This window comes from Gallinula chloropus (assembly GCF_964237585.1).
Source record: "Gallinula chloropus genome assembly, chromosome: 15".
Classification (NCBI taxonomy): domain Eukaryota; kingdom Metazoa; phylum Chordata; class Aves; order Gruiformes; family Rallidae; genus Gallinula; species Gallinula chloropus.
Genome location: NC_140100.1, coordinates 13,940,123 through 13,963,740, shown reverse-complemented (window position 1 = coordinate 13,963,740; position 23,618 = coordinate 13,940,123). Strand labels below are relative to the sequence as shown.

Here is a 23,618-nt window from a genome sequence, read left to right as displayed (position 1 = left end):
TCTTCCCCATGTTGCTGTGGAACTTCCTATGCTCCAACTTGCAGCCATTGCCCCTTGTCCTGTCTCCACAGACACTGAAAAGGGCCATTTCCCCCTACATCCCATCCTTCAGATATTGATAAACATTAACAAGGTCCCCCCTTAGTCTTCTCTCCAGGCTGAACAGCCCCAGCTCACTCAGCCTTTCCTCACAGGGGAGATGCTCCAGGCCCTTCATCATCTCCGTAGCCCTTCTCTGGACTCTCTCCAGGAGATCCCTGTCCTTTTTATACTAGGGATCCCATCCCCTCTGCACTTTCCCATAACCACCCCACTGCCAAAGGTGTGTTTCAGAAACAGGCTTTTTGTTTGGAAACAAAAGTTGTCTGACGAAACAGGTATTTACTGAGGCAAAGAGGAGGAACAATGTGACACCGCTCAGCTCTGGTCTGAATGCAGCAACTGTCAGTCCCAACTGAGATGCCTGAAGCCAGCCTGATTGTGAGAAACGTTACCTGAAAAACTGCAGCCTTTTGAAAGCGTCTCTGAGCACCTAAACTCACTGCTCATTTGGGGAGGACTCAGTCTGCAGAGGTGGGAACTCTGCTCAGCTTTAATTCCAAGCGTTGCGCCCGAGGTGCGTCAGTGCCTCTCTGCAAAGCTATTAATAGGCTTCATTACAGCAACGCCACTTCTTGTTGAGTGTTCATGCAAATTGGGGACCACATGAGAGCTGCTCCTCTGCAAAAAACACCCACTGCATAGAAAGGATCAAAAGCTACACAATTCCCAGGCAGTAAAGCTGCAGATTTAGTAGGCATGACATGAAGTCTAAAGGGGGAACGAGACCAAACTCTCCCTTTTGGAGAGCACGAGAAACCAGCAGCAGACATCCCTCCTCCTGCATCCTCTTCTCTCCCTGCTCCCAGGCTCCATTTGATACAAGAAGGGGAAGCACCAAGAGGGGCACAGAACATACAGAGAGCGCTGTGGCAGACAGCAGGAAAGATGCTGATCCCCAGCAGCTGATTTGAAGTCCTTTGACACAGCCATGAATTTAACAGGTGAACCATAACAGGCACACACCATCCTCCTCCTTCTCATCCCCACCCCTGCTGCCACAGACCTGTGCCACCATCCATCTCCTGCCCAGAGCAGCAGCTAGTGCAGGCACGTTGCCTCCCTTTGTGTTCAACCCAATTCTCATACAAATGTGCCTGCCTGGCACTGCTTGGAGATCTGCTCCCCTGCTAACAACCCAGCACACAGTGTGCCTGAGTCCAGGCTCTATAGCTCAGACCAATGGCCAAAGGTGTCCTGGCCATCACCTGGGAGGTGGGGGTAACTTCTTCCCTTTTCTGCTTCCCTGAAATACTCCACACATTGTCCTTTAACAGATGAACCTAAAAGTAAACACAAATCTAATTACTTCTCCCCTACAAAACCACAAATATTAACAGAGCTGTGCAACAGTGGGAGAACATCTTACTGCTACGCTAACCAAGCTGACTCCCCAGGGCAGAGGAGACTGCTCCCACCAGCTGGGCTGTGTAACAAGGACGGGTCAGCCTGCTGTATAGATCATCATCATCCTCCTGCTGCTGCCTATGCCTCAGCCTCTCCACACAGGTAAGCTGGGCTAGGTACCTGCTAAGGAAACAACTGAGCCATTACAAACGGCTCTGCTGTGCAGTGCCACACTGACCCACACTGCTACAGCTCCTGCTGATCAACACAGCAAAAGCTGGTCAAGTGAACCTAAAACATACAGGTCTTCCCAGGACAGGAGTTGCTTTAAACAGAATTTTTATCAAATTAATAATGTTGGTCAATTTGTCAAGACATGGTTTTTTAGACACCATCTTCATGAGCAGCTTATCCAGACCCCAATCACCTTCAGTAAGCCTGTGAAGCAGGGCTATCTAAAAAATGAGCAACACAAGTGATGGGTTTCATACAATCAGTCACCAAGGCTGGAAAAGACCTTAAGATTACCAAGTCCAACTGTCAGCCCTACACCACTGTAACCACTAAACTATCTCCCAAAGTGCCTCATCTTCTTGTTTTTTTGAACACCCCCAGGTACAGCAACTCCACCCCTCCCTGGGCAGCCTGTTCCAATGCATAACCACTCTTTCAGTGGAGACATTTTTCCTGATTGCCAAGCTGATACTCCCAGGCATAGCTTTAGACCATTTCCTCTTGTGCTACCACTAGTCACTAGGGAGAAGAGGCCAACGCTCCCCTCACTACAACCTCCTTGTTGTCGAGAGCGATCAGGTCTGCCCTTAGCCTCCTCCAGACCTGCTCTCCAGACCCCTCATCAGCCTAGTTTCCCTTTTCTGCACCCTGCCCAGCACCTTGATGTCCTTCCCATACTGCAGCCCCAGAACTGCACACAGTACTGGAGGTGTGGCCTCCCCAGTGCTCAGCACAGGGGCAAGGTCACCTCCCTGGTCCTGCTGGTCACTATCCCTGACACAGGCCAGGATGCTGTTGGCTTCCTCGCCCAGCCAGGAACACTGCTGGCTCATGTTCAGCTGGATGATGACCAACACACCCAGGTCCCTCTCTGTTGGGCAGCTCTCCAGCCACTCTGCCCCAGCCTGTAGCGCCGCTGGGGGTGGCTGTGGCCAAAGTGCAGGACCCAGCACTTGGCCTTGTGGAGACTCATCGATCCAGCCTGTCCAGGTCCCTCTGCAGACATATCCTACCTTCCAGCAGATCGACACAGCTTAGTGTCACTGGCAGACTTACTAAAGGTGCACTCTATCCCCTCATCTAGATCATCAATAAAGATGTTAAACAGGAGCAGCCCCAGCACCGAGCCCTGGGGAACACCACTCATGACTGACCACCAACTGGATTCAACTCCATTTAACACAACTCCTTGGACTTGGCCATCCAGTCAGTCTGTTATGCAGCCAAGTGTATCCGTGTCCAACCCATGAGAGCCAGCTTCAGGACCCTTTTCTCCCTTGGTAAACAAAGGTATCTCTTTGCACCATGGCAATAGTCAAGAAACATGATCTATGTGCTATTAATGAACCTAATTATCAGCCAGCACATCACGTGAACGATTTGCAGAGAATTAAGTGTGTGGGTACAAGTTAAATTCTCCCTTTCTTGCTTCTTGCAGACTCCCAAGGCTCTGTGCAACACACTGCAAACACCTCAGCAACACCAGCACATCCTTCCTTTTCATCCAGGACAGCATCACGAGCTAGTGGACAGGAAAGGGCATTTTCCAACCTCTTTCCTCTGCCATGCTCATCACTCACCAGGTCTCTCACAGCAATTTCCAAGGAGGTACCACATTGCTACAGCAACATAATTAACACAGCTTCACTCTTCTACCGCTCCTGGATGCGGCAGTGACATCAAGAGCAGTACTGAAAGCAGGTAGTGATCTCTGCTACCAAGGGTGAGGTTCAGTGCAGGCCTAGAAAGAAAGTGCTTAAACCTCTGTATGGCTCATGGGAAGTTTCTCATCCCCCACGACTCCCAGGTCCTGCTCAGCAGGGCTACTCTCCAGGAGCTCTTCTCCCAGCCTGTATCTGTGTCTGGGATTCTTCTGGCCCAAGTGCAACACCTGACACTTCCCAAAGGCAAGGGTTTGCAGAGGTGACACCTCCCCAGTGCCCAGGAGGGACACTGCTGCCAGTGCAGGTTCAGGAAGGCAATCTCCCATGCAGGCCCAACTTCTGCTCCACAATGTCTGTCAAACCACCTTCCAGACAGAACATTTAAAGTGTGGAAGCCCTGACAGCCGAAAGTGGGAGGACTGTGATTTCCCCCCAGTCCTCTGTTAGGTGCTGCAAGTAAAATCTGTTACTCAGGGATCCTGAAAAGGAATGGCAAAGGGCCAGGCTAGCTAGAGATGTTTGGAAAACTAACATTGCTATTGCATAATATTGTGAAAACTGAGACTGCTATTTGCAGAGTGCTTACTCTGAGGAATCAGAAGCTGCTCCACATGAGATTGTGTTTCAGCACTCCTACATACACACTGGAGGTTTTATTGGAATGGGATTCTCCAAAGACAAAAATCCACTACCAAACTGGCCATGCAGCGTGGAAGCTCCTGTAAGAAGGAGCAAGTACAGCTTCCCCTCCTCATTGCAGCACAGCCTCGAATCAGCTCCTCAGCAGAGCTACAGGAGCATCCAACTCCTGGTTTTCCGTAAATCTTGTGATCTGAATCAGTCACAACATCCTTCCTCATCTGCAGAGCAATAGAGTGACAGCAATGAGAGCTCTTTCTCTGCCTCTACAGAGGAGCAGCCTGGCGTGGGGTGGGAACAGCAGCCAGCATTGCTGGCTGTAACAAAACACCCAAAACCCCAAATCCTCAACACACCAACAGAGTGACCAGTGACAGGACAAGAGGAAATGGCCTCAAGTTGTGCCAGGGGAGGTTTAGATTGGATGTTAGGAAAAGTTTCTTCCCAGAGAGGGTTGTTAGGCATTGGAAGGGGCTGCCCAGGGAGGTGGAGTCGCCATCCCCAGAGGGTTTTAAAGACAGGTAAATGCTTGGGGACACAGTTTGGTGGTGAGTTTGGCAGGTTGGGCTGATGGTTGGACTTGATGATCTGGAAGGTTCCTTTCAACCAAGACAATTCCATGATTTGATGATTGCCACAGCCACCCTCTGTTGAACAGAACAGATGGACAGACCCAGACAGAAATGTCATGGGTCTTATATTCAGTCAAGGAACACAGGGCTTAGTCCAAACTTAGCCCTGTAGCAGAGACTCCTTCCAGCAACAGGCTTTTACACAAAGTTTGGTCAGAGAAGTAAAGGCTCCTCAGTCTGCAGGGAGAGGTGGCACTCCAGAGCCACCGAACGCCAGTTCCCAGGGCATCACCTGAAGCTACCTCAGGTCTGTGTTCTCTACAGTCTGGAGAAGGGAACTGCTGCTTCCACACATCCCTCACATACACCAGGTTGTTCTGATTTCCTAAGGACGCTCCTAATGTACAAACTGAATAAAAAAAGGTAAAAAGTCTGAACAAGGACCCTTTTCTCCCCCAGTAAACAAAGATATCTCTTTGTATTGAAGACAAAAGCAGGCCTGAAAGTCAATCTTTCTCATGGCTTTACAACCTCTTCCCAGTAACTCTGATAGGGAGAAGTGAGTACTAAATATGAACATCCCTCAGGCTTTACAGCAGCTTACCTGTGAGAGAAAACATTATTATCCTCTGTAGAGAGACAGACTGAGAGGTGAGGGACAGCCTCAACCAGGGTTAGTCCATCTAGGGCACTGCAATAAAGTGCAGAGAATCTGGAGGAGCAAAACTGAACCTCTAAGAATGGACTGGAAGAGTCGTTGGACTGGTCAAGAAAAAAAATGATGAGGCCTTGGGGAAGCAATAGGTTTCACATGTGTAAAAATATATTCCAGCTTCCAGGTCCTTTGAAGGCAGGACAGAGAGTAAGGGCTTGATGTCCTTTCCTGTTTTGAAACTTATGTTAAACATTATAAAACCCTTTCAAAGTTAGGGTCAGTTCAATACAGCAGCCTGCCTGGGGAGGCTGGAGCAGAGGCTTCCAAGAACAGCCAGTGTCCCAGGAGGGCATGCACTAACACAAGCTGGCACTGCCATAGGGCAGAGGACCAACCTTCTGGCATGCTCTCCAGTGCAAGAGCCTGTGTGCTCTCCAGTGCAAGAGCCTGCGTGCTCTCCAGTGCATGAGTCTCTATGCTCTCTAGTGCAAGAGTCTCTGTGCTCTCCAGTGCAAGAGCCTGTGTGCTCTCCAGTGCAAGAGCCTGTGTGCTCTCCGGTGCAAGAGCCTGTGTGCTCTCCAGTGCAAGAGCCTGTGTGCTCTCCAGTGCAAGAGTCTCTGTGCTCTCCAGTGCAAGAGCCTGTGTGCTCTCCTGTTCAAGAGTCTGTGTGCTCTCCAGTGCAAGAGTCTCTGTGCTCTCCAGTGCAAGAGACGAATTCATCCCTTTCAGGTCACAAGTAGGGAATTGCACCAGCATCTCTGGCAGCCCAGCCTGTCCTCACAGCTACAGCAGCATCCCACCCACTAACAACAGTGTGTCTTCAACTCCCTCTGAAGCAGAGCCCAGGCCCTGCCACCAGACAGAAAGAGGGGCAGGGAGGAAATGAGGCTTACTATAGATGAGGCTGGGGGAGCAGTGCCATGGCTGGGGGTGAGGGCAATGACCCAACTGAAGTGCATCTTCACTAATGCACACAGGATGGGCAACAGACAGGAAGAGCTGGAAGCCACTGTGCAGCAGGCAAACTATGACTTAGTTGCCACCACTGACATGTGGTAGGACCACTCCCATGACTGGAGTGCAGCCATGGACAGCTATAACTCTCCAGAAGGGACAGGCAGCATAGGAGGGGTGGCAGCATGGCTCTCTGTATTAGAGAGTGTTTTGATGTGTCAGAGTTTGGGGCTGGGAATGATAAGGTTAGAGTCACTAGGGGTAAGGATCAGGGGAAGGCCAGCGAGGTGGACATCCTGGTGGGGGTCTGTTACAGGCTGCTGAACCAGGATGAATGGACAAAGGAAGCATTCTACAAGCAACTGGTGGAAGTCACCCAATCGCCAGCACTTGTTCTCATGGAGGACTTAAACTTCCTGGACATTTGCTGGAAATATAATACACCCAGAAGAAGCTGTCTAGGAGGTTCCTGGGATGCGTGGAAGAGAACTTCCTGACACAGCCAGTTAGCAAGCTTATCAGGGCCAGTGCCCTGCCAGACCTTCTGTTTGCAAACAGAGAAGGACTGGTGGGAGATGTGGTGGTGGGGAGCTGTTCAGGGCAGAGTGACCCCTCCGACCACACTTAGAGATTCTCCAAAGCAGGGATGGATTAACAGACCCTGGAGCTGCCTTGCCTTCTCACTGAAGATCCACACCTCCTCATGAAGCAGTGAGAAAGGAAGAGCCTCCACCCACCAGTGACCTCAAGCATCTTGCACAACAGCAATGAACTCACCTCTCTGGCTGGGAAGAAGCATGGAAGTGTACAAAAGGCACTGGGAGGGATGGAGGGTACAGAGTGACACAGGGATGAGGTTAGTTCAAAGGACTGGCAGCTAATGATGGCCTGGTTGCTGCAAGCACTTTCCACTGTCCACTATTGACCAGGAGCTCGCTGGTGCTGCACAGGGCAGACACCAGTGCGTCAGCCCCATAAATAGAAGCGCCTCCTGTACTGACACACAGATCTAATACTTCTCCAACAGTTACAAGATCAGACCTTGTGTTCTTTAGCCAAAGGTCAGTTGCTCCCCAAAGTGTATTATTTGCAAGGAAATCAATCATGTTTAAGTTTCTAGGCAAAGGGAAGGGCTCTGTGTTTGCCTGTCAGCAGCAGGAGCACAGTGGCACTGCAGAAGGTCTGGAGAAGAGAAGAAACATTAATATTCACCTGGTCACAGAAACAGCATTGAAGCCATCCTATATTCAGTGTAAGAGCACATGAAACGGATGCTAGAACTTAGATTCTACACAGCTTTGTCCAGAAAAGGCAACAGAAGTTTAGTCTTCATATCTATTTCAGAGAGACTGCAAGCTTAATATGCACATGCATGTGCTAAATTACAGTCACAGAACCACAGAACATTCTGAGCTGGAAGGGATCCATAAGGATCATCAAGTCCAACTCCTGGCTCCACAAAGGCCCATCAAAGTCAGAGCATGGGACTGAAGGCATCATCCAGGTGCTTCTTGACCTCGGCCCAGCTCAGTGCTGTGACCCCTTCCCTGGAGAGTCTGGCCAGTGCCCGACCACCTCTCACTACAGAACCTCTTCCCAACACCCAACCTAAACCTCCCCTGTCTCAGCTGCATGCTGTTCCCTCAGGTTCTGTCCCTGGTCACCAAAGAGAGGAGATTGGCACCTGCCTCTTTGCTCCCCTCATCAGGAAGCCACAGACCATAATGAGGTCTCACCTCAGCCTCCTTTTCTCCAGGCTGAAAAAACCAAGGGACTTCAGCCTCTCCTCATAAGCCTTCCCCTCCACACTCTTCCCCATCCTCACTGCCCTCCTCTGGACACTCTCCAATAGTTTCCTGTCCCTCTTGTCCTGTGGTGCCCAAAACTACATCCAGGACTTGAGGCGAGTCTGCACCAGCGCAGTGCAGAGTGGGACAATCCCCTCCCTGGACTGGCCATGCCGTGCTTGATGCACCCCAGGGTACGGTTGGCCCTCCTGGCTGCCTGGGCACACAGCTGGCTCATGAGTAACCTGCTGTTAACCAAGACCCCCAAATCCCTCTCAGCATGGGCCTCCAGCACCTGATCCCCGCAGGCTGAATGCACAGCCAGAGCTGCCCCCCTCCCAGCTCTTGGCCTTGTTAAACTCCATGCAGTGGGTGCTCACCCAGCTCTCCCATCTGTCCAGCTCTCCCTACAAGCACCAACTTGCTGTTACACGTTTAGGCGAAGGCAGCCTGATGCTGTGTGCCAGATCTGGAGCAGCTCCTCTATGAAGAGAGGCTGAGGGAGCTGGGCTTGTTCAGCCTGGAGAAGAGAAGGCTGTGGGGGGACCTCATTACAGCCTTCCAGTCCCTGAAGGGAGCTTATAAGCAGGAGGGGATTCAGCTTTTTGAAAGGATAGACAATGGCAGGACAAGGGAGAATGAATTAAAACTAAAGGAAGGAAGGTTTAAATTGGATATTAGGGGGAAGTTCATTCCAGAGAGCATGGTGAGGGGCTGGAACAAGCTGCCCAGAGAGGGGGTGGATGCCCCGTCCTTGGGGGTGTTCAAGGCCAGGTTGGATGGGGCCCTGGGCAACCTTGTGTAGCTCCAGGCCTGGAGGTTGGTGTCCCTGCCTGTGGCAGGGGGTTGGAGCTCTGTGATCCTTGGGGTCCCTTCCAACCCAGATCAGTCTGGGATTCTGTGATCTTTATTTCCTACAGAGCTCCCCCCAGGCAGAAACACCCCTCACAGCAAGGGCAACCCCTTTGTGTCAGTCCCACACCACCTCTCAACAGGGAAATGGGCACAGCCATACTACACAGCACAAGGACAAAAAAGGCTGATTTTGATGGATGGTTGTTTCCTCTCTGCACCACGAAGCAGCAGAAAGGGCTGAAGAGCTTTCTCTCAGCGTATTCACAGTGCAGATTGTTAACTAAATGAGTCCTTGTTTGCAGGCTAAAAAAGGCCCCACAAAAACCACAAGAAAAACCAATAAAACCCCACAGCACTTCTCTGAGCCACAGCAGGAACACAACTACATCATGATTTTTGATGCAGGAAGTCAAAGTCTTCAAGGTTTGAAAGGTTCAATATCACCAGAGAAAACCCAGCAATGTTCACACTGGAATATTCTCCACCAGCAGCAATTGAGCACTTACCCAACACTAACCAAGAAAACACAACAAAATCCCAACTTACCAAACACAAGCAGCCTGGAGTTCTGCTGCAGGCAGCAGGTCAGCTGCCGACTAAGCAGCATGGATGCCATCTTCCCTTCTCTCTACTCAGGGGGACTCAGTCTTGGGGAATATCTTTCTGGCTGATGTTCTGGAATAAAAAGCAAAGCAAACAAACAGTTAGCAGGTCCCTGGGGCTGCACACTGTCACAGTGCCATTCCTTCCAGCTCCCCCTTCTACAAATTTCAGTCCACAGACACCGAGGGCACGCTTTGATGGATCACTGCTGGTGTTCAGAGCAGTCTCAGGATGGAGTGAGACCCAAGTCTTGCTGAAACAGATGACTTCTAGGCTAAATCTGCATCTGCCAGCTTTAGCTGGCCCTTGCTCTTCTCCTCTGCTTTCTCTATGTTCATGGACTACATTGAACTTCTTAAAAACCTGTTTCCAGTGAGTCTCTCCAGCCATTCTGTTATTTTGAGTTGACCTGAGTTTATGAACAAAATCTCTAATACAAAAAGACAACAGGATAAGCTTTAGGAAATAAAGGAAAATCAATCCCATGGAAAAACCCCAAACTGTTTCTACTCATTAGTCCCATCTCTACAAAGAGCGACTGTGTGAGCTGGGCTTGTTCAGGCTGCACAGCACCAATGGGTAAAGAAGCCTACGGATGTATAGAAGGAGCCAGGGACTTCTCAGTATTGTCCAGTGGCTGGGTAAGAGGCTATGGGAACAAAGTAGAGCAAGCTCCATCTAAACACTGAAAAACCCTGGACAGGTCAACCAGAGACAGTGTGGAATCACCACTCTTGGGATAATCAAAGCCCAACTGGATACAGTCCTAAGCAGCCTGCTGGAGGTGACCCTGCATGAGCAGTGTTGGACCAGATGACTTCCAGTGGTTCCTTCCCACCTCAACCATCTGTGACTCCACCTCAGCTGGTTACATAGAAATGCCCTTGTAAAGTCAAGCAGCGTGGATGGCTGTCACTCCTTGTGCAGAAAGCCTGGCTGGAGGTCTTAAAGAGACAAAACAGGTCACTAAACTATTATACAAGCTACAGGTGAAGTTCAAACTTCACCCTCAGGAGTTGAGTACCTTGTGCACTGTGCAGGGCACTAGAGCCTTTCTTGCCTGTAGAGGCATTTCTCACCTCCCCAGTTGCCTCCACCTGCCGTGGCTGTGGGCCATCACAGGCCCAAGGCTGGTGGTACTAATGAAAGGTCACTAGGACCTGCACACCTCCTGCTGGGGAGAAGAAATGCTCACTGAGAATGGAGCTGATCTCCCATCTGAAAGAGGCACAGCTGCTGCTTACATAATTTCTGTGACATCAATGAACTATGCAAACAGCTGCTGATGACTGGATGCAGGGCAGCAGCTGATCTATTGCTGCCATGTCAGTAAGTAGCTCACAACCAACGCTGATGTCTCAGAAGCTGAATTTCTGGTTTGTCTTTACCCATTTGCTTCTCTTCACACCGAAACGTTCTCAAAATTAGCCAGAGAAACCCAGAACCTCCTTGCCTATGGAGATTTATCGACTCACAGACCTTCTGCTGCTCAGGTCCAAAGGAAATGCCCCCTGCCCTCCCAGACAGCACTTGGCTTCACTTATTTTGCCCCCTGTTCAATCTAAAATTCAATGTATTTTGCAATCTGCCAAGGTGAGCAAACACTTGAGCAACAGTCGTGCGCACGCTGGAGAAGGTGAGATTAGCTTGGTGAGGTTGGGGTCAGAAGTGTAGAGGGAACTAGTTAATTTTTTTCAGAAAAGAGTAACCTCACTTACAAGATTAATTTCATTCATTAATGTTTCACTTTCAGCTTCCTTCTCAGTTGTACGAACTTCTGCATAATCAACATCTAAAGGAATATCCCAAGACCAGAAAGTTCTTATGACCACCTCATGACCACCTTCCAGCAAAATAAAGAAAAGTCAGACTAGCAGTGTGGCAAGAAGCTGGTCAGGGGGAACCAGCCCAGCACCTCTCGCAATGATTAACCACCCTGATTGATGTCTTCCACTCAGAGCTACTTAGTTTGTACTTCTGCAATCTAAAATAGCCTCAAGTTACCCCTGCAACATTAGTCTTTAAAAACCTCAAGGAGCCTTCTGAAAGCCACCACCACCAGCTCTGAGGAACAGACCATGGCAGCAGTGCAAATGCCTGTACAACCAAAGGCTGAGGTTTGCTTTCTCATCCTAGACCCCTTCAGTCATCTCCTGTGCCTGTTTCGCCACAACCTGACTCATCTGCCTTCCTCCCACTGACAAGATGCCTCTTCCCATCCCATTCAGCCACAGCTCCCAGTCAGGCCACCAGCATCCAGGCTCTCCTGCTCTGCCTTCCCTACAGGAACCACTCCTGAGGCTTTGCTCCCAGAATGTCATTCCATCTTTTCCTTACATTTGCTGTTTACCTGAAATCCTATAATTGTTAAAAATATTCACAGAATGCTCCAAAATATATTTGGAAATGTATTTGCTTTCTGAAATACTTGTTGAAAAAATATTTCAAAAGGTTTAAAAATAAAGCAGCTTAACCATAATTCTCCTTGACAGTTGTTACATAAAAAGTTTTACCAGTTTCTAGTCCAGAGTCAGAATAAATCATGTAATATTCTGTCTACAACCAACTTCTTTTCCACCCCCATTGCACACTCAGGTTCTTGCAGGTCAGCTGCTGTGACTGGGGTATTTGTCCAGGTGTATGTTGTCAGGGTATCACAACCACCAACTGAACAACCACTTTGCTGCAACCACAGCAAAGCCACAGTTGGTCGCCACAGCTGCCTCGGGGCGACAGCACCCTGTTCCAGACTCCTTAAAATCTAGGCAAAACACATCCATAGATTTCAGACAGCAAAGGGGATGTGAAGGACAATGTTTGGATTAGGTTTGTGACTAACAAACATTCAGGGATGCTTGGTCCAGGTCCAAGAGCAAACTGTACAAAGGAGTTCATACAGCATTCCCCCTTGCTAGCACAGCAGCTCATGCAGCATGATATCCATGTACCAAACTCCAGCTGGAAAATTGGGCTTTGGGAAGCATTCCTGGGATGGACCAAAGGTTAGAGGGGAAAAAGACACTGTGAGACAAAAATTCAGTGCTGCATCTCACTCTTGCAACTCATACCACAGACACAGAGCCTGCTTTAAATTCATGGTGGCACATTCATCTGTCCTCAGCCTCTCCAACCCTATTTAACCAGGTGTTGTTTTGAGTGGTGGGGATCTGGTGGAGAAGGGGGGCAGCAGGGGTGGTTTCTGCAAGAAGAAGCTAGAAGCTTCCCCCAGGCCAGACAGAACAAACACCAGCTGGGCTCAAAGCCGAACCTACTACTGACCAAGGCTGAAACTATCCACAACAGTCCCAGTGCCTCTGAGAATGACATTTAGGAGAAAAAAAACACAAGCAGCTGCTTTTTGCCCCAGAGAAGGGAGTGAGAAGATGTAAGAAACTGTGCAGACACCAAGGCTGGGGAGGGGCTGGGGGGGGAGGGCAAGGGGGGGAAGGAGACACTCCAGATGCTGGAGAGAGAGATTCCCCTGCAGCCCCTTGAGAAACCCATGGTGGAGCCCCACCTGCAGCCTGTGGAGAGGCCCCACCCTGGAGCAGGTGGAGACATATGGAAGATGCTGTGACCCCATTAGAGCAAGCTCCTGGCAACACTTGTAGCCCATGGAGAGAGACAGAGACACAGAGATGAGCAAGAGAGATCCATGCTGGAGCAGGTTTGCTGGGAGGGTTTGTGACTCCACCAGGGACCAGGCTGGAGCAGTGTGGGCCTGAGAGACATTCTGTGATTGATGGCTGCACCCATAGCAGTGACCCACACTGGGGCAGCTGGGGAAGAGCTGCAGCCCTGTGGGAAAGGACTCCTCATGGAGGACTGTCTGCTGTGGGTGGGACCCCACGGTGCAGCAGGGGAAGGGGGTGAGGAATGAATACCCCCGCCTGGGGCCAAGAAAGAAAACAACTCATGAGGAACTGACCCAAACCCCCATTCCCCAGTCCCTGCTCCTCTATGTGCCACAGTAGGGGGCAGAAGGGAGCGAAATCCTGACTGAAGTGCAGCCTGCTGAGAAGGGAGGGGTGGGGGGAGCTGCTTTAAGATCTGGTCACACTTCTCATCCCCCAACTCTGGTGTCACTGGGGGTGCAGGGCAGGGCCATCAATCAGAGAGTTTCCTTTCCTTTCTTCTGTGCTGAGTCTGTTCTGCCTGTGACACTGATTGTGGAATGATCTCTCCCTGCCCTTATCTCACTCCTGAGCCTCTCAATAGATATTTTCTCCTCTGTCCAGCTGAAAAGGGGAGAGATAGGGCAGCTTTGGTGGGGGTTTGGCCTCCAGCCAGGGTCAAACCACCACTCCAGGAACAATTAAGTAGTTTAGAAACAGCAGCATAAGATGCAAACTGCAATTACTCCACAAGCCTTCCCAATATGTATTTGGGGAGCCAGGAGAAGGCAGTAAATGAATGAATCCCCTTTGTGTTGTTTTCCCCTGCTTCCCCTTCCCGTGACACACGCAGCGTGGGGATCAGCACCCTGCACGTTCATTGTTGTGAAACGTAGAACACCTCAAGCTGTGCTTCAGTGCTGTTTGCTGGGGTCCCTGTGGATCCCCCACGGTCCCCTGCTCTGGGATGTGTGTGGGCTGTGCTGGCGGGTGCAGGGCAGCAGCTCAAGGACTGTAGCTCTGCCATGCTGCAGATCTTCCCCTCTGATGGGAGCCCCAGCAACCTGGTGTGAGCTGGTAGAGATGGTTTGCAAAGAGGGTGTTTCTCAAAGGCTCTTCAGGGCACAGGTCAGCATGCTCCCACACTGTGTTTTCTGCAGTTTTTCCTCCAACAGTGGAAGAAACTAAGAACTGAGTGGCTATGCCAGCTGTGGTTCCTGTGGCTGAACCAAAAGCCCAATGCTGGAAAGCCTGGCAGTACTCACACTGTGCTGGAAGTGGGGAAACATTGCCAAGCTGATCTTTGGGGATGAACAGTTAAAGTTTCCTTGGCTTCACTGGATGGAGACCGCAACTACCACTACAAAGATCCCCTGGGTTATAGTTAGTGGTCCACAAGCTCACATCCACTGTGGAGGGGGGCATTCCTCACCCCCTTCCCCTGCTGCACCGTGGGGTCCCACCCACAGCACACAGTCCTTCATGAACTTCTCCAACCTGAGTTCTTTCTGTTGGGGCATCATCTCCTCACCACTTGCCTCAGCACTGCTCCCTTCCATGGGGTACTGACCTTTGGGCCCAGACTGCTCCAGCCTGGTCCCCCACAGAGTCATGAGTCCCCCATCAAACCTGCTACACCTGGGTCGGTCTCTCCACAGGCTGTAGATGGTCTCTGCTCCCTGTCCTTACCCATGGGCTGCAGGGGGACAGCTGCTCCACCATGGGCTTCTCCACGGGCTGCAGGGGAATCTCTCTGGCACCTGGAGCGACTGATTATTCCCCCATCCAGCTCCTTCTTCCCTGGCCTTGGTGTCTGCACAGCTCCTTATATCTTCTCACTCCCTTCTCTGGTGACAAAATGCACCTCCCTGCAGTTACATTTCTCCTCACTGCGACTCCCAGAGGCGCTGTGACCATCACTGACGGGCTCGGCCTTGGTCAGCCGCAACTCCGGCCTTGAATCGGCCGACGTTGCTCTGTGGGGCCTGCAGAGAGCTTCTGGCTGCTTCTTGCAGCAGCCACCCCTGCAGCCCCCCTTCTCTACCAGTGCCCAGCCACACAAAACTACAACACTGAATCAGTTGTGATTTACAGGGTGACATCAGGAATCCTGCCTTACTGCTCTAGCCACTTAAGTGTAGCAAACAAAGTCAATAAATAAATAAATAAGCCTGCCAGCATGCTGCTGCATTTACCTGCCATTCACTTGGTCCCAGAAGGAGAGTGAAGAGTTCGATACACACTACATAGTTACAAAAGCCCACCTGCACACACTGGAGTGCAAGAGGTCTTTGTAGTACCACAGTTTATTTTGTTGTGTTTTTTTCCAAAGGTATATTTCTGAAAAAAAATTGTTATTAGTGTACAACAGCACTAATTGAATTTGTGTTTAACACCATGGATTTCTAGTGACAACTAGACTAAGGCTATCCAAATCATCACAGAGACAGGGAAGTCCTCTTAACAGGTAGTTACAAGAAAATTTACACCTTGTGTAAAGGCTGGCATTAGATTTTCCATCCAGCATCTCTATAAACCCAGAGCAAAATGGAGCCGAAACCCTTTCCTCGAGGAATCACAGAATCACCAAGTTGGAAAAGACCTTGAAGATCATCCAGTCCAACCATTCCCATCCTGAGCTAAACCAGATCCCTGAGCACCTCATCTCCCCGTCTGTTAAACACACCCAGGGAAGGGGACTCAGCCCCTCCCTGGGCAGCCTGGGCCAGGCCCTGACAACTCTGCCAGGGAAGAACTTTTCCCTCCCATCTGCTCTGACCCTGCCCTGGCACAGCTTGAGCCCATTGCCCCTTGTCCCAGCTCCTGTCCCCTGGCTGAAGAGACCATCGCCCACCTCTCTGCACCCTCCTGGCAGGGCAGGGGAGGTGGGGAGAAGGTCTCCCCTCAGCCTCCTCTTCTCCAGGCTGAACACCCCCAGCTCCCTCAGCTGCTCCTCATGGGATTTGCCCTCCAGCCCCTTCCCCAGCCTGGTTGCCCTTCTCTGGACTCGCTCCAGGACCTCAATGTCCTTCTGATGGTGAGGAGCCCAGAACTGGAACCAACACTTGAGGGTGGGACCAGCACTCACCAATGCCCAGTACAGGGGCACAATCCCCTCCCCAGACCTACTGGCCACACTATTTCTGACACAAGCCAGGGTGCCATTGGCTTTCCTGGCTGCCTGGGCACACTGCTGGCTCATATTCAGCCTGCAGCCACCCAACACTCCCAGGTCCTTCTCTGCCTGACACCTCTCCAGCCAGTCTCCCCCAAGCTTGGAGGAAGAGCAGTCCCCAGCAGCATCCTCATGATGGAAAGTAGAACAAGCTGCGGCTCACCAAGCCCAGCTGACCAAAGCTACAGCCCCATCTGGACATCAACAGCAGCCCACACCCCCAGCCAGGCAGCAGCCCAAAGGGCAGCACAGTGATTCCTGCCAGCAGCCAGCAAGCTTGTCCTCGGGCAGCACAGCTCTCCAGGACCCTTCCCACCAATCCATGACAGCGCAAACAGCGGCTGCAGTCTGCAAACAGAAGCACCCATCTACCACCAAAATGGATTTTGTCAGGAAACATTTCACAAGCTGGCAGCTGCTTTTGCTGGTGGTGTCTCCAGTATCCTCACTGGCTTTGTGCAGAGCAGGACGCAATGAGGAACTCCGGGATTGTACTGGAGTTGTCAAGGACACTGTTGTCATAGTTACAAGTCAAGCTCAAGCCTCTGTTATTCATGGCTCTTATTCATTTATTTATTGACCCCAACAGGATCAAACGCTCCCACCACTGTTCAGTGAGTGGTTTTGTCCTGCAGGTCTTGAGGAAACAGCAAACATTGCACACAACAGTGTAAGCCTCCCCTTACAAACAGGGTTGTGCACGGCTACCTTCTCGCCCCGGACACAGCTGGCAGTCAAGTCGTTGTGTTCTGAGGTCTGCAGCAAAAGCCCAAAGCAAGATGCAATGCAGGAGGCCAAACCCTCACATCTACAGCCTGGAAGTACTGCACAGCACACACCACGGTGTGGTGATACCTCCCAGCCTCATGAGACCAATGGGTCAGAACTGAGCCAGCAGCAAAGCTGGAACAGAAACCTTCAGACAGCTTGTCAAGTTCTAAAACTCATCTGCAGTCACGAGTGCCATCACGCTCTGGAGGTCGGGTTCTCATCCTCAGATGTCTTCTAAGCAGGGCTTGGTAGCTGGATATGAATACTTCTTTTTTCTTTTTAATAATAGAAATACCTCCTTTTGCCCTTGTCTCTTCCCTCTCTCTGACTAACACGGCCAAGAAAGGGCTGTTATCCCTAATCCAGTGAGGAAGCAGGGGGAAAGCTGTGATTACATCTCATGGGACTCCAGTGACCCACTACTGAGCAGCTCAGTTTTCACTCAAGAACTACTGGAACAGCTAAGCTGGGATGAGATGTGTCTACACCTTCCCTGTGAGAGAAACACATTGTCACAGGAAAAGAAAAGCTTGGTGTCTAAAAAGCTTCTGTTGGAAATTGGGGAAGCTGCAGATTCACAGATAAATAAACCTACATACACGGTGTAACTGTATGTAAATGTTGGTTAAAAACAAGCACAACTAAAGGAATAGTAGCCAGAAAATTTTGTGGGTTTTGGGGTTTTTTTAGTATGTCATTCCTTGACAGTCCCCACAGAAAAAAAAAGAGCACTTTGGTATTTCAGGGAGCTTTACTAGTGAGCTATGCAGAAGAACTTCTCTTCAAGCATTTATATTTTGAAGCCATTGTTTTAAATTCAGATGCCAAAACCATATCTAAACCATGCCTGCTCATCTCCACACATCTCCCACGCCCATAAGTCCAGCTCTCAATAGGTTAAACAGCTGGCATTATGGCACAGCCATGCTTTTCAAATTGGTTGCTCCACAAGTGTTCTGTAGCTTTGGGAAAATTGTATTGTATGCAAAAAAAAAATGTGTATGTAGAATACACCCAAGTGGAGTTTCCTCCAAGGAAATTCATGATATTCCTTTTAAGATTTTATTTCTCAGCCTCCTACAACTGCCTCCTCAGAGGTCATGAGGATGGATGGATGGATAGATAGATAGATAGATAGATAGATAGATAGATAGATAGATAGATAGCATCAAATACAATGTACTGGAAAAGCACCATTTATTCTTCTCACTTGGAGGCAGCCTGCACCAAACCAAGGGAACGCCTGAAACTGGAGCAAGTGCTCTGGTTTCTCAAGGTGACCCCCATTCCCGCTGGGAACACAGAGAAGCAGATGTACGCCAGAGATTTCTTTTGCCAGGGCTCCAGCACACAAACTGAGGAACAGCCAGCCCTGCATATGCACAGAAGGGACGTTTCAGCACTGCACATGTCTGCACGTAGCCCGTGACACGCATCCACCTCTGAACAGCACAGCCCGGGGTGCAGCCCTGTGCTGGGACCTACCGCAGGCAGGCACAAGGCAGAGCCCCTCACAGGCCATGGGTGTGAACTCCCTGCAGCCAGCTGGCTGGCAGGAAACCCCACGCTGCCCTTGGCTGTGGAGCAGGCTGCTGTGGGCTGCAGTGGGGAGAGCAACGCTGCTGCCAGCTCCCTCTGGCAGGCGGTCACTGCGCTGGCAGGGAGGACAGGCATCGCCCATGGGAAACCCTGAGCTGGGAGATGCCCCAGTTAACGAAGGTCAAGGAGTCCAGCTCCTGTGAGCTGCACCTCACTCAGCCAAACTAGCCAAGAGCAACACCAAACTCACCTCAGACAGACACAGATCATCTGGCTTTGCCTGTTGCTAGCCCTGTATTACCCCTGCATGGTGGCAGCCCATCAGCTCAGACCCCGGGGTCTGAGCTCACCCCAAGGAACCTTCTCAGCAGCTTTGTGAAAATGCAGAGCAAGACTACACTAACGTTTGAAATGACCCCTTGGTTTCCATAGGCTGTGGAAGCTGAAGAACAGGTTTTGTCCTTCGAACCCTTCATCTGACTCTGGTTTGGAAGGATCCTGAGTGTGACACCTGGGCACACGATGGTCATGAAATAACCTTGGTTCAGTTCTGCTCCTTCTGGTTGGGCACAGGCACAGGCAGTACAACGGCCAGTACAGAGCCCAGCAGGGCAAGAGATGGCAAACAGCCTAACGGCACAACAGCCATGCCCTGCTCCAGACAGGCTATGGGAAAGACAGGAGTATGCACACAACACCAGCACAGCTCAGCCACAGCATCCCTTCAGCCACAGCATTCCTTCAGGCCCAAGGACACCAGGACAGCAAGCACAGGGAGCGTTTCCAGGCAGGGATGCCATCACCAGGTTGCCATGGTGCTGGGGGTAAGAGCAAAGATGTGCCAGGGTGCAGGAAAAGGCTGAGCTGCTTCAGAGTTAAATCCCTGTGACAGCCTTTCAGCCCAGCCATCCCACGGTTGCTGTGGCAACCAAAGAGTGAAAATCACAGAGGAAATCGGTAATTATTACAAGCGAGATGGCGACTTACCCACTTCAGTAACCTGGGTGTGACAACCACTCGAGCAGAGGAGGGGGGGCTCTGTGCCCCCCACCAGGATGGCTGCACTGCAGCAGCAACCAGGAGCTGGACCCAGCTGTGGGACCTGCTTGATGTGCTGCCTGCCGCAGGCTCCAGCTACGGGATGCGATTCTTGGGCAGGATGGGCCTGAAGCCCGCCCAAGGGGCTGTGGCCAGTGCACCTGCACCCATGTGCTGCTGAGCCCTCAGGGAACCAGGGTGAGCCCGAGACTTGAGCTGTCTCAGCTCAGTCTGGTGTAAGGAAGGGTCTAAGAGAGGCAGAGGGAAGGACAGACGTTGGAAGCAAGTGGCAAGGACGTGATGCCTACAGGAAGAGGACAAGATCCCATGTGATTTATTCACTCCAGCCCATGCTGCTATTACAGCACCACAGTTTTTCTTCCACCCCTCTCAGTGCAGAAACAGCAGCAGTATTTCCTTGGCTGGAGTGGGTGTTGTGATGATTACTGTGGTGACAGAGGAAGGAGGAGGGACAAGAAGTCGTTCATGTAGAGCTAACAGGCTCTGCAGCCACTCTGCACTGTAACATTACCCTGACACTGCCAGATGTGTTGCCAGCATTTACATCCCTGGCAGGGGGACACTGCTCTCCAGGGCCTGTCCACACAAAGCTCACTGACAATCATGCAGACAAACTGCTAAGGAACAGGCTGTTCCCATCAAGGGGAAGGGAATCTGATGGGGCTCATCCTGCTTTGGTGCCCATCTGCCCCACCACAAGCATGGAGCCTGGGACTGGCAAAAGGGAGCCCAGACTGCAACCCTTTACAGGAGAGGTACCTCAGAACAAGCTATTGTTTGATCCACATTAAAGACTGAAGCTGGTCCCTCATCTTCTCCATAATCTGAAATCCTATTAATTACATACACAGACTGTAAATGACATATTTAAACTGGCCTGTCTCTGTTTTCCCTTGGTCACTCCAGGATGACCAAGGTATGGCAAGGGAACTGCTACCTGACAGGACGTGAGGCTAAACCCGTTCAACAAAGGACCCTGGATGAGAAGTGCTTCTTCCCATGTTAGCTGTTCATGACAACATCATCTGGAGGCTCCAGCTAGTCTCATGCCCCATCATGGTAAGCCACATCGTGTCCAACTGCTTGGAAACTCATCCTCCAGACAGTGAGTAAATCAGTAGTAGATTTTACTCATAGTATATTTTTTGGTATTAGCCAGCTTGATGCTGAACTGTCACTTCACAGGCAGGACATATGTCCTCATTGTTACCAGAGCTGCTTCAGCCCTGTCACTTGCAGCACAGCCCCCTCCATGCCTGTAAGGACCCTGCCTGGCAGCCAGGCTACACAGGGGACGACACTGACCCATCCAAGTCCTGATGGAGGGCAGAGGATGTGAAAGCCTCACTTGTTCTTACATCAGTGAATTGAGGCAGCTGTTCCTGCTGAATAATCATTTAAGATGTATTAAAAATGGGCAGTTCACGAATGTGTGGGCTGCAATACACCCGATTTAATCAGGAGCACGCTGGTAATGAGGTCTAGTAGAACAGCCTGTCATTGGAAAGGACATCACTGACCATATATGCATACAGCCCACGTGCACGCTGCTCTCCAAGGAAGACTCTTTACACCATCTTTCACTGTTAGAGAGTAATCTCCTGCTTCAGCAGAACCAAAAGTCTGTCTTTCCAGTGCTGAAACATTGTTAGGTACCAATGCCACATCGTCCTGGTTCAGCCCCACACGCTGCTGAGTCACCCCTGCACTGGATGGGAGAACAGACACAGCCCCATGGGTTGGGACAAGGACAGGTCACTGACCCAGCAGAAGGGGAACAACAGCTGAGCCCCAGGGCAGAATTCACACTCACCTGGTGACAACACCGAGCCCTTTACCGACCTGACATGGTGACAGAGCACAGACATGACAACCTACCTGACGCCCGCACTGGAACTGTCCCAGAGCCACACTGAACCACCCCCCTCCCCACACCAGCCCCTTCCCCTGGTGTGGAAAACAGCCCTGGGCAGCTTGTCTCACCTGTGCTGACTGCTTGGGAAGGTAACTGTCCTGGCCAGAACCAGGACACACATGCACCTTTCTGAAACATCATGATACAAGGCAAAACAGGGTCAGATTATGGCCTGACTGGTCCACGTGACCAAGTAAAAGCACATGGTTAATATAAAGAGTATTTTGGTTTTCTGGAAAATATTAGGTCTAACTATGTTATGACCAACTCCTCCAGAAGCAGCCATAGAGCCCTCCTTAACCCCTGTCTCACACTTGAGAAAGCATCTGCTGCAGTTTGTTATCAAACCCAAAGCATTTCAAACAACCCTGAGCTGCTGCACTTGAGAAAAACCCAGTACTCAGAAGCAGCAGCTCCAGGGTAGGGACAAGATATTAAAATCCTGTATTTCATATATACCTGCCAGAAACAGGAACAAAGCACATCAGCATCACAAAGCAGAGGGCAAGGCATGCCAGGAGACACAGCACCAACTCCTGGTCTTCCTTCAATAAACCAGAGCTGCCACAAGACTTAAAAGCAGGTCTCAAGGCTCCAGTCTTGCAATCATAGAATCCCAGACCACGTTATGTGGGAAGGGACCTTCACAGGTCATCTAGGCCAGTCCCCTGCAGTGAGCAGGGACACCTTTAACTAGATCAGATTGCTCAGAGCCCCATCAAGCCTGACCTTAGATGTCTCTAGGGATGGGGCCTCCACTACCTCTCTGGCAACCTGTGCCAGTGTCTCACCAACCTCAGAGTGAAGAACTTTGTCCTAAGGTCTAATCTAAACCTGCCCTGCTCTAGTTTAAACCATTGCCCCTTGTCCTGTTGCTCCATGCCCTTAAAAACAGTCCTTCCCAGCTTTCCTGTAGGGACTGGAAGGAGCTCTGAGGTCTCCCTGGATCCCCTTCCAGGCTGAACAAGCCCAGCTCTCTCAGCCTGTCTGCAGCCCTTGGATCATCCTCATGGAATCCTCTGGACCCACTCCATGAGGTCCATGTCCTTCTTGTGCTGAGGGCTCCAGAGCTGGACACAGCACTGCAGGTGGAATGAACCTCACCAGAGCAAAGGGGCAGAATCCCCTCTCTCCACCTGCTGGCCACACATCTTGAGATGGAGCTCAGGGTGCAGTTGGCCTTCTGGGCTGCAAGGGCACACTGTTGGCACTTTCTGTCCATCAGCACCTCCAAGTCCTTTTCTGCTGGGCTGATCACTATCATCCCCTGCTTGCAAGAAGAGGAAAAGCAGCAACCCTTCAGGGCTTGTCATGGTCAGAGAAGGAGCAAAGCACTACCTGGGGTGTTAGTGGTACAGTTAACAGTAACACCAATTACTAGGCTCACTTTTAAAATATATTTAAAAAATATTTTAATGCTGTTGAAAGAAAACAGAGTATGACTATGTAAATGTTGACCCCCAATTAATTATAAAGATCTGAGCAAATGGTTTGTGGATAGAAGGGTAAGAATCTCCTTTGGACAAAGACAGTTATCATGAAGGGCAAACCAGAAAATGCAGGGAAGGACTGGAATCCTTTGTGTAGCAGGAAACCCAACACACTGGCACTTCTCCAATGTGTCTCCTACCCTGGCACTTTTGGTAATGTTACACCAAAGGTACAGAGATGTTTTTCTTATTTGGAAGAGGTAAAAAGCCTCATGAACAGAGAGGAACTCAGGGCAATCCATACCACTAACATCCAGGGATTTCTTCTGGTGGACAGATGCTTGGCTTAAAACAGCCAGAGGGTGCACAGTGGAAGGGTACACCTGAGCAGCACCTCACTCCTTAGGGATCAAGGAGACACAGGGAGAGTGGGATGTCCCCTCTGTTCTTCAGATCACCACTACTTTAATTCCCATTAACATGAGAACTGCACATTCAGAAGAAGGAAAGGGATGTGGGAATGAAGCACCATTACTATGGCTTTCTAGTACTACAAAGTCCTATCATTGCCTGTTGAGAATCACAGAATCATTCAGATTGAGAAAGACCTTTAATATCACTAAGTCCAACCACAAAACTAGCACTGCCAAGTCCACTACACCATGTCCCTCAGCACTGCATCTAGACATCTTGTCATAGCTTTGCA

The 23,618-nt window shown here is 50.5% G+C and overlaps 1 protein-coding gene across 1 annotated transcript in view; it reads right to left on the bottom strand.

The window, feature by feature from the left end:
• The window catches only part of ABAT (4-aminobutyrate aminotransferase), a 31,350-nt gene extending 21,868 nt beyond the window's left edge, over positions 1–9,482 (bottom strand). The window contains exon 1 of the mRNA XM_084270843.1: positions 9,353–9,482. Coding sequence (XP_084126969.1) covers positions 9,353–9,422 — 70 coding nt within the window. The 5' untranslated portion in view covers positions 9,423–9,482. The remainder of the gene's footprint in view (positions 1–9,352) is intronic.
• Positions 9,483–23,618: the final 14,136 nt, after the last annotated feature.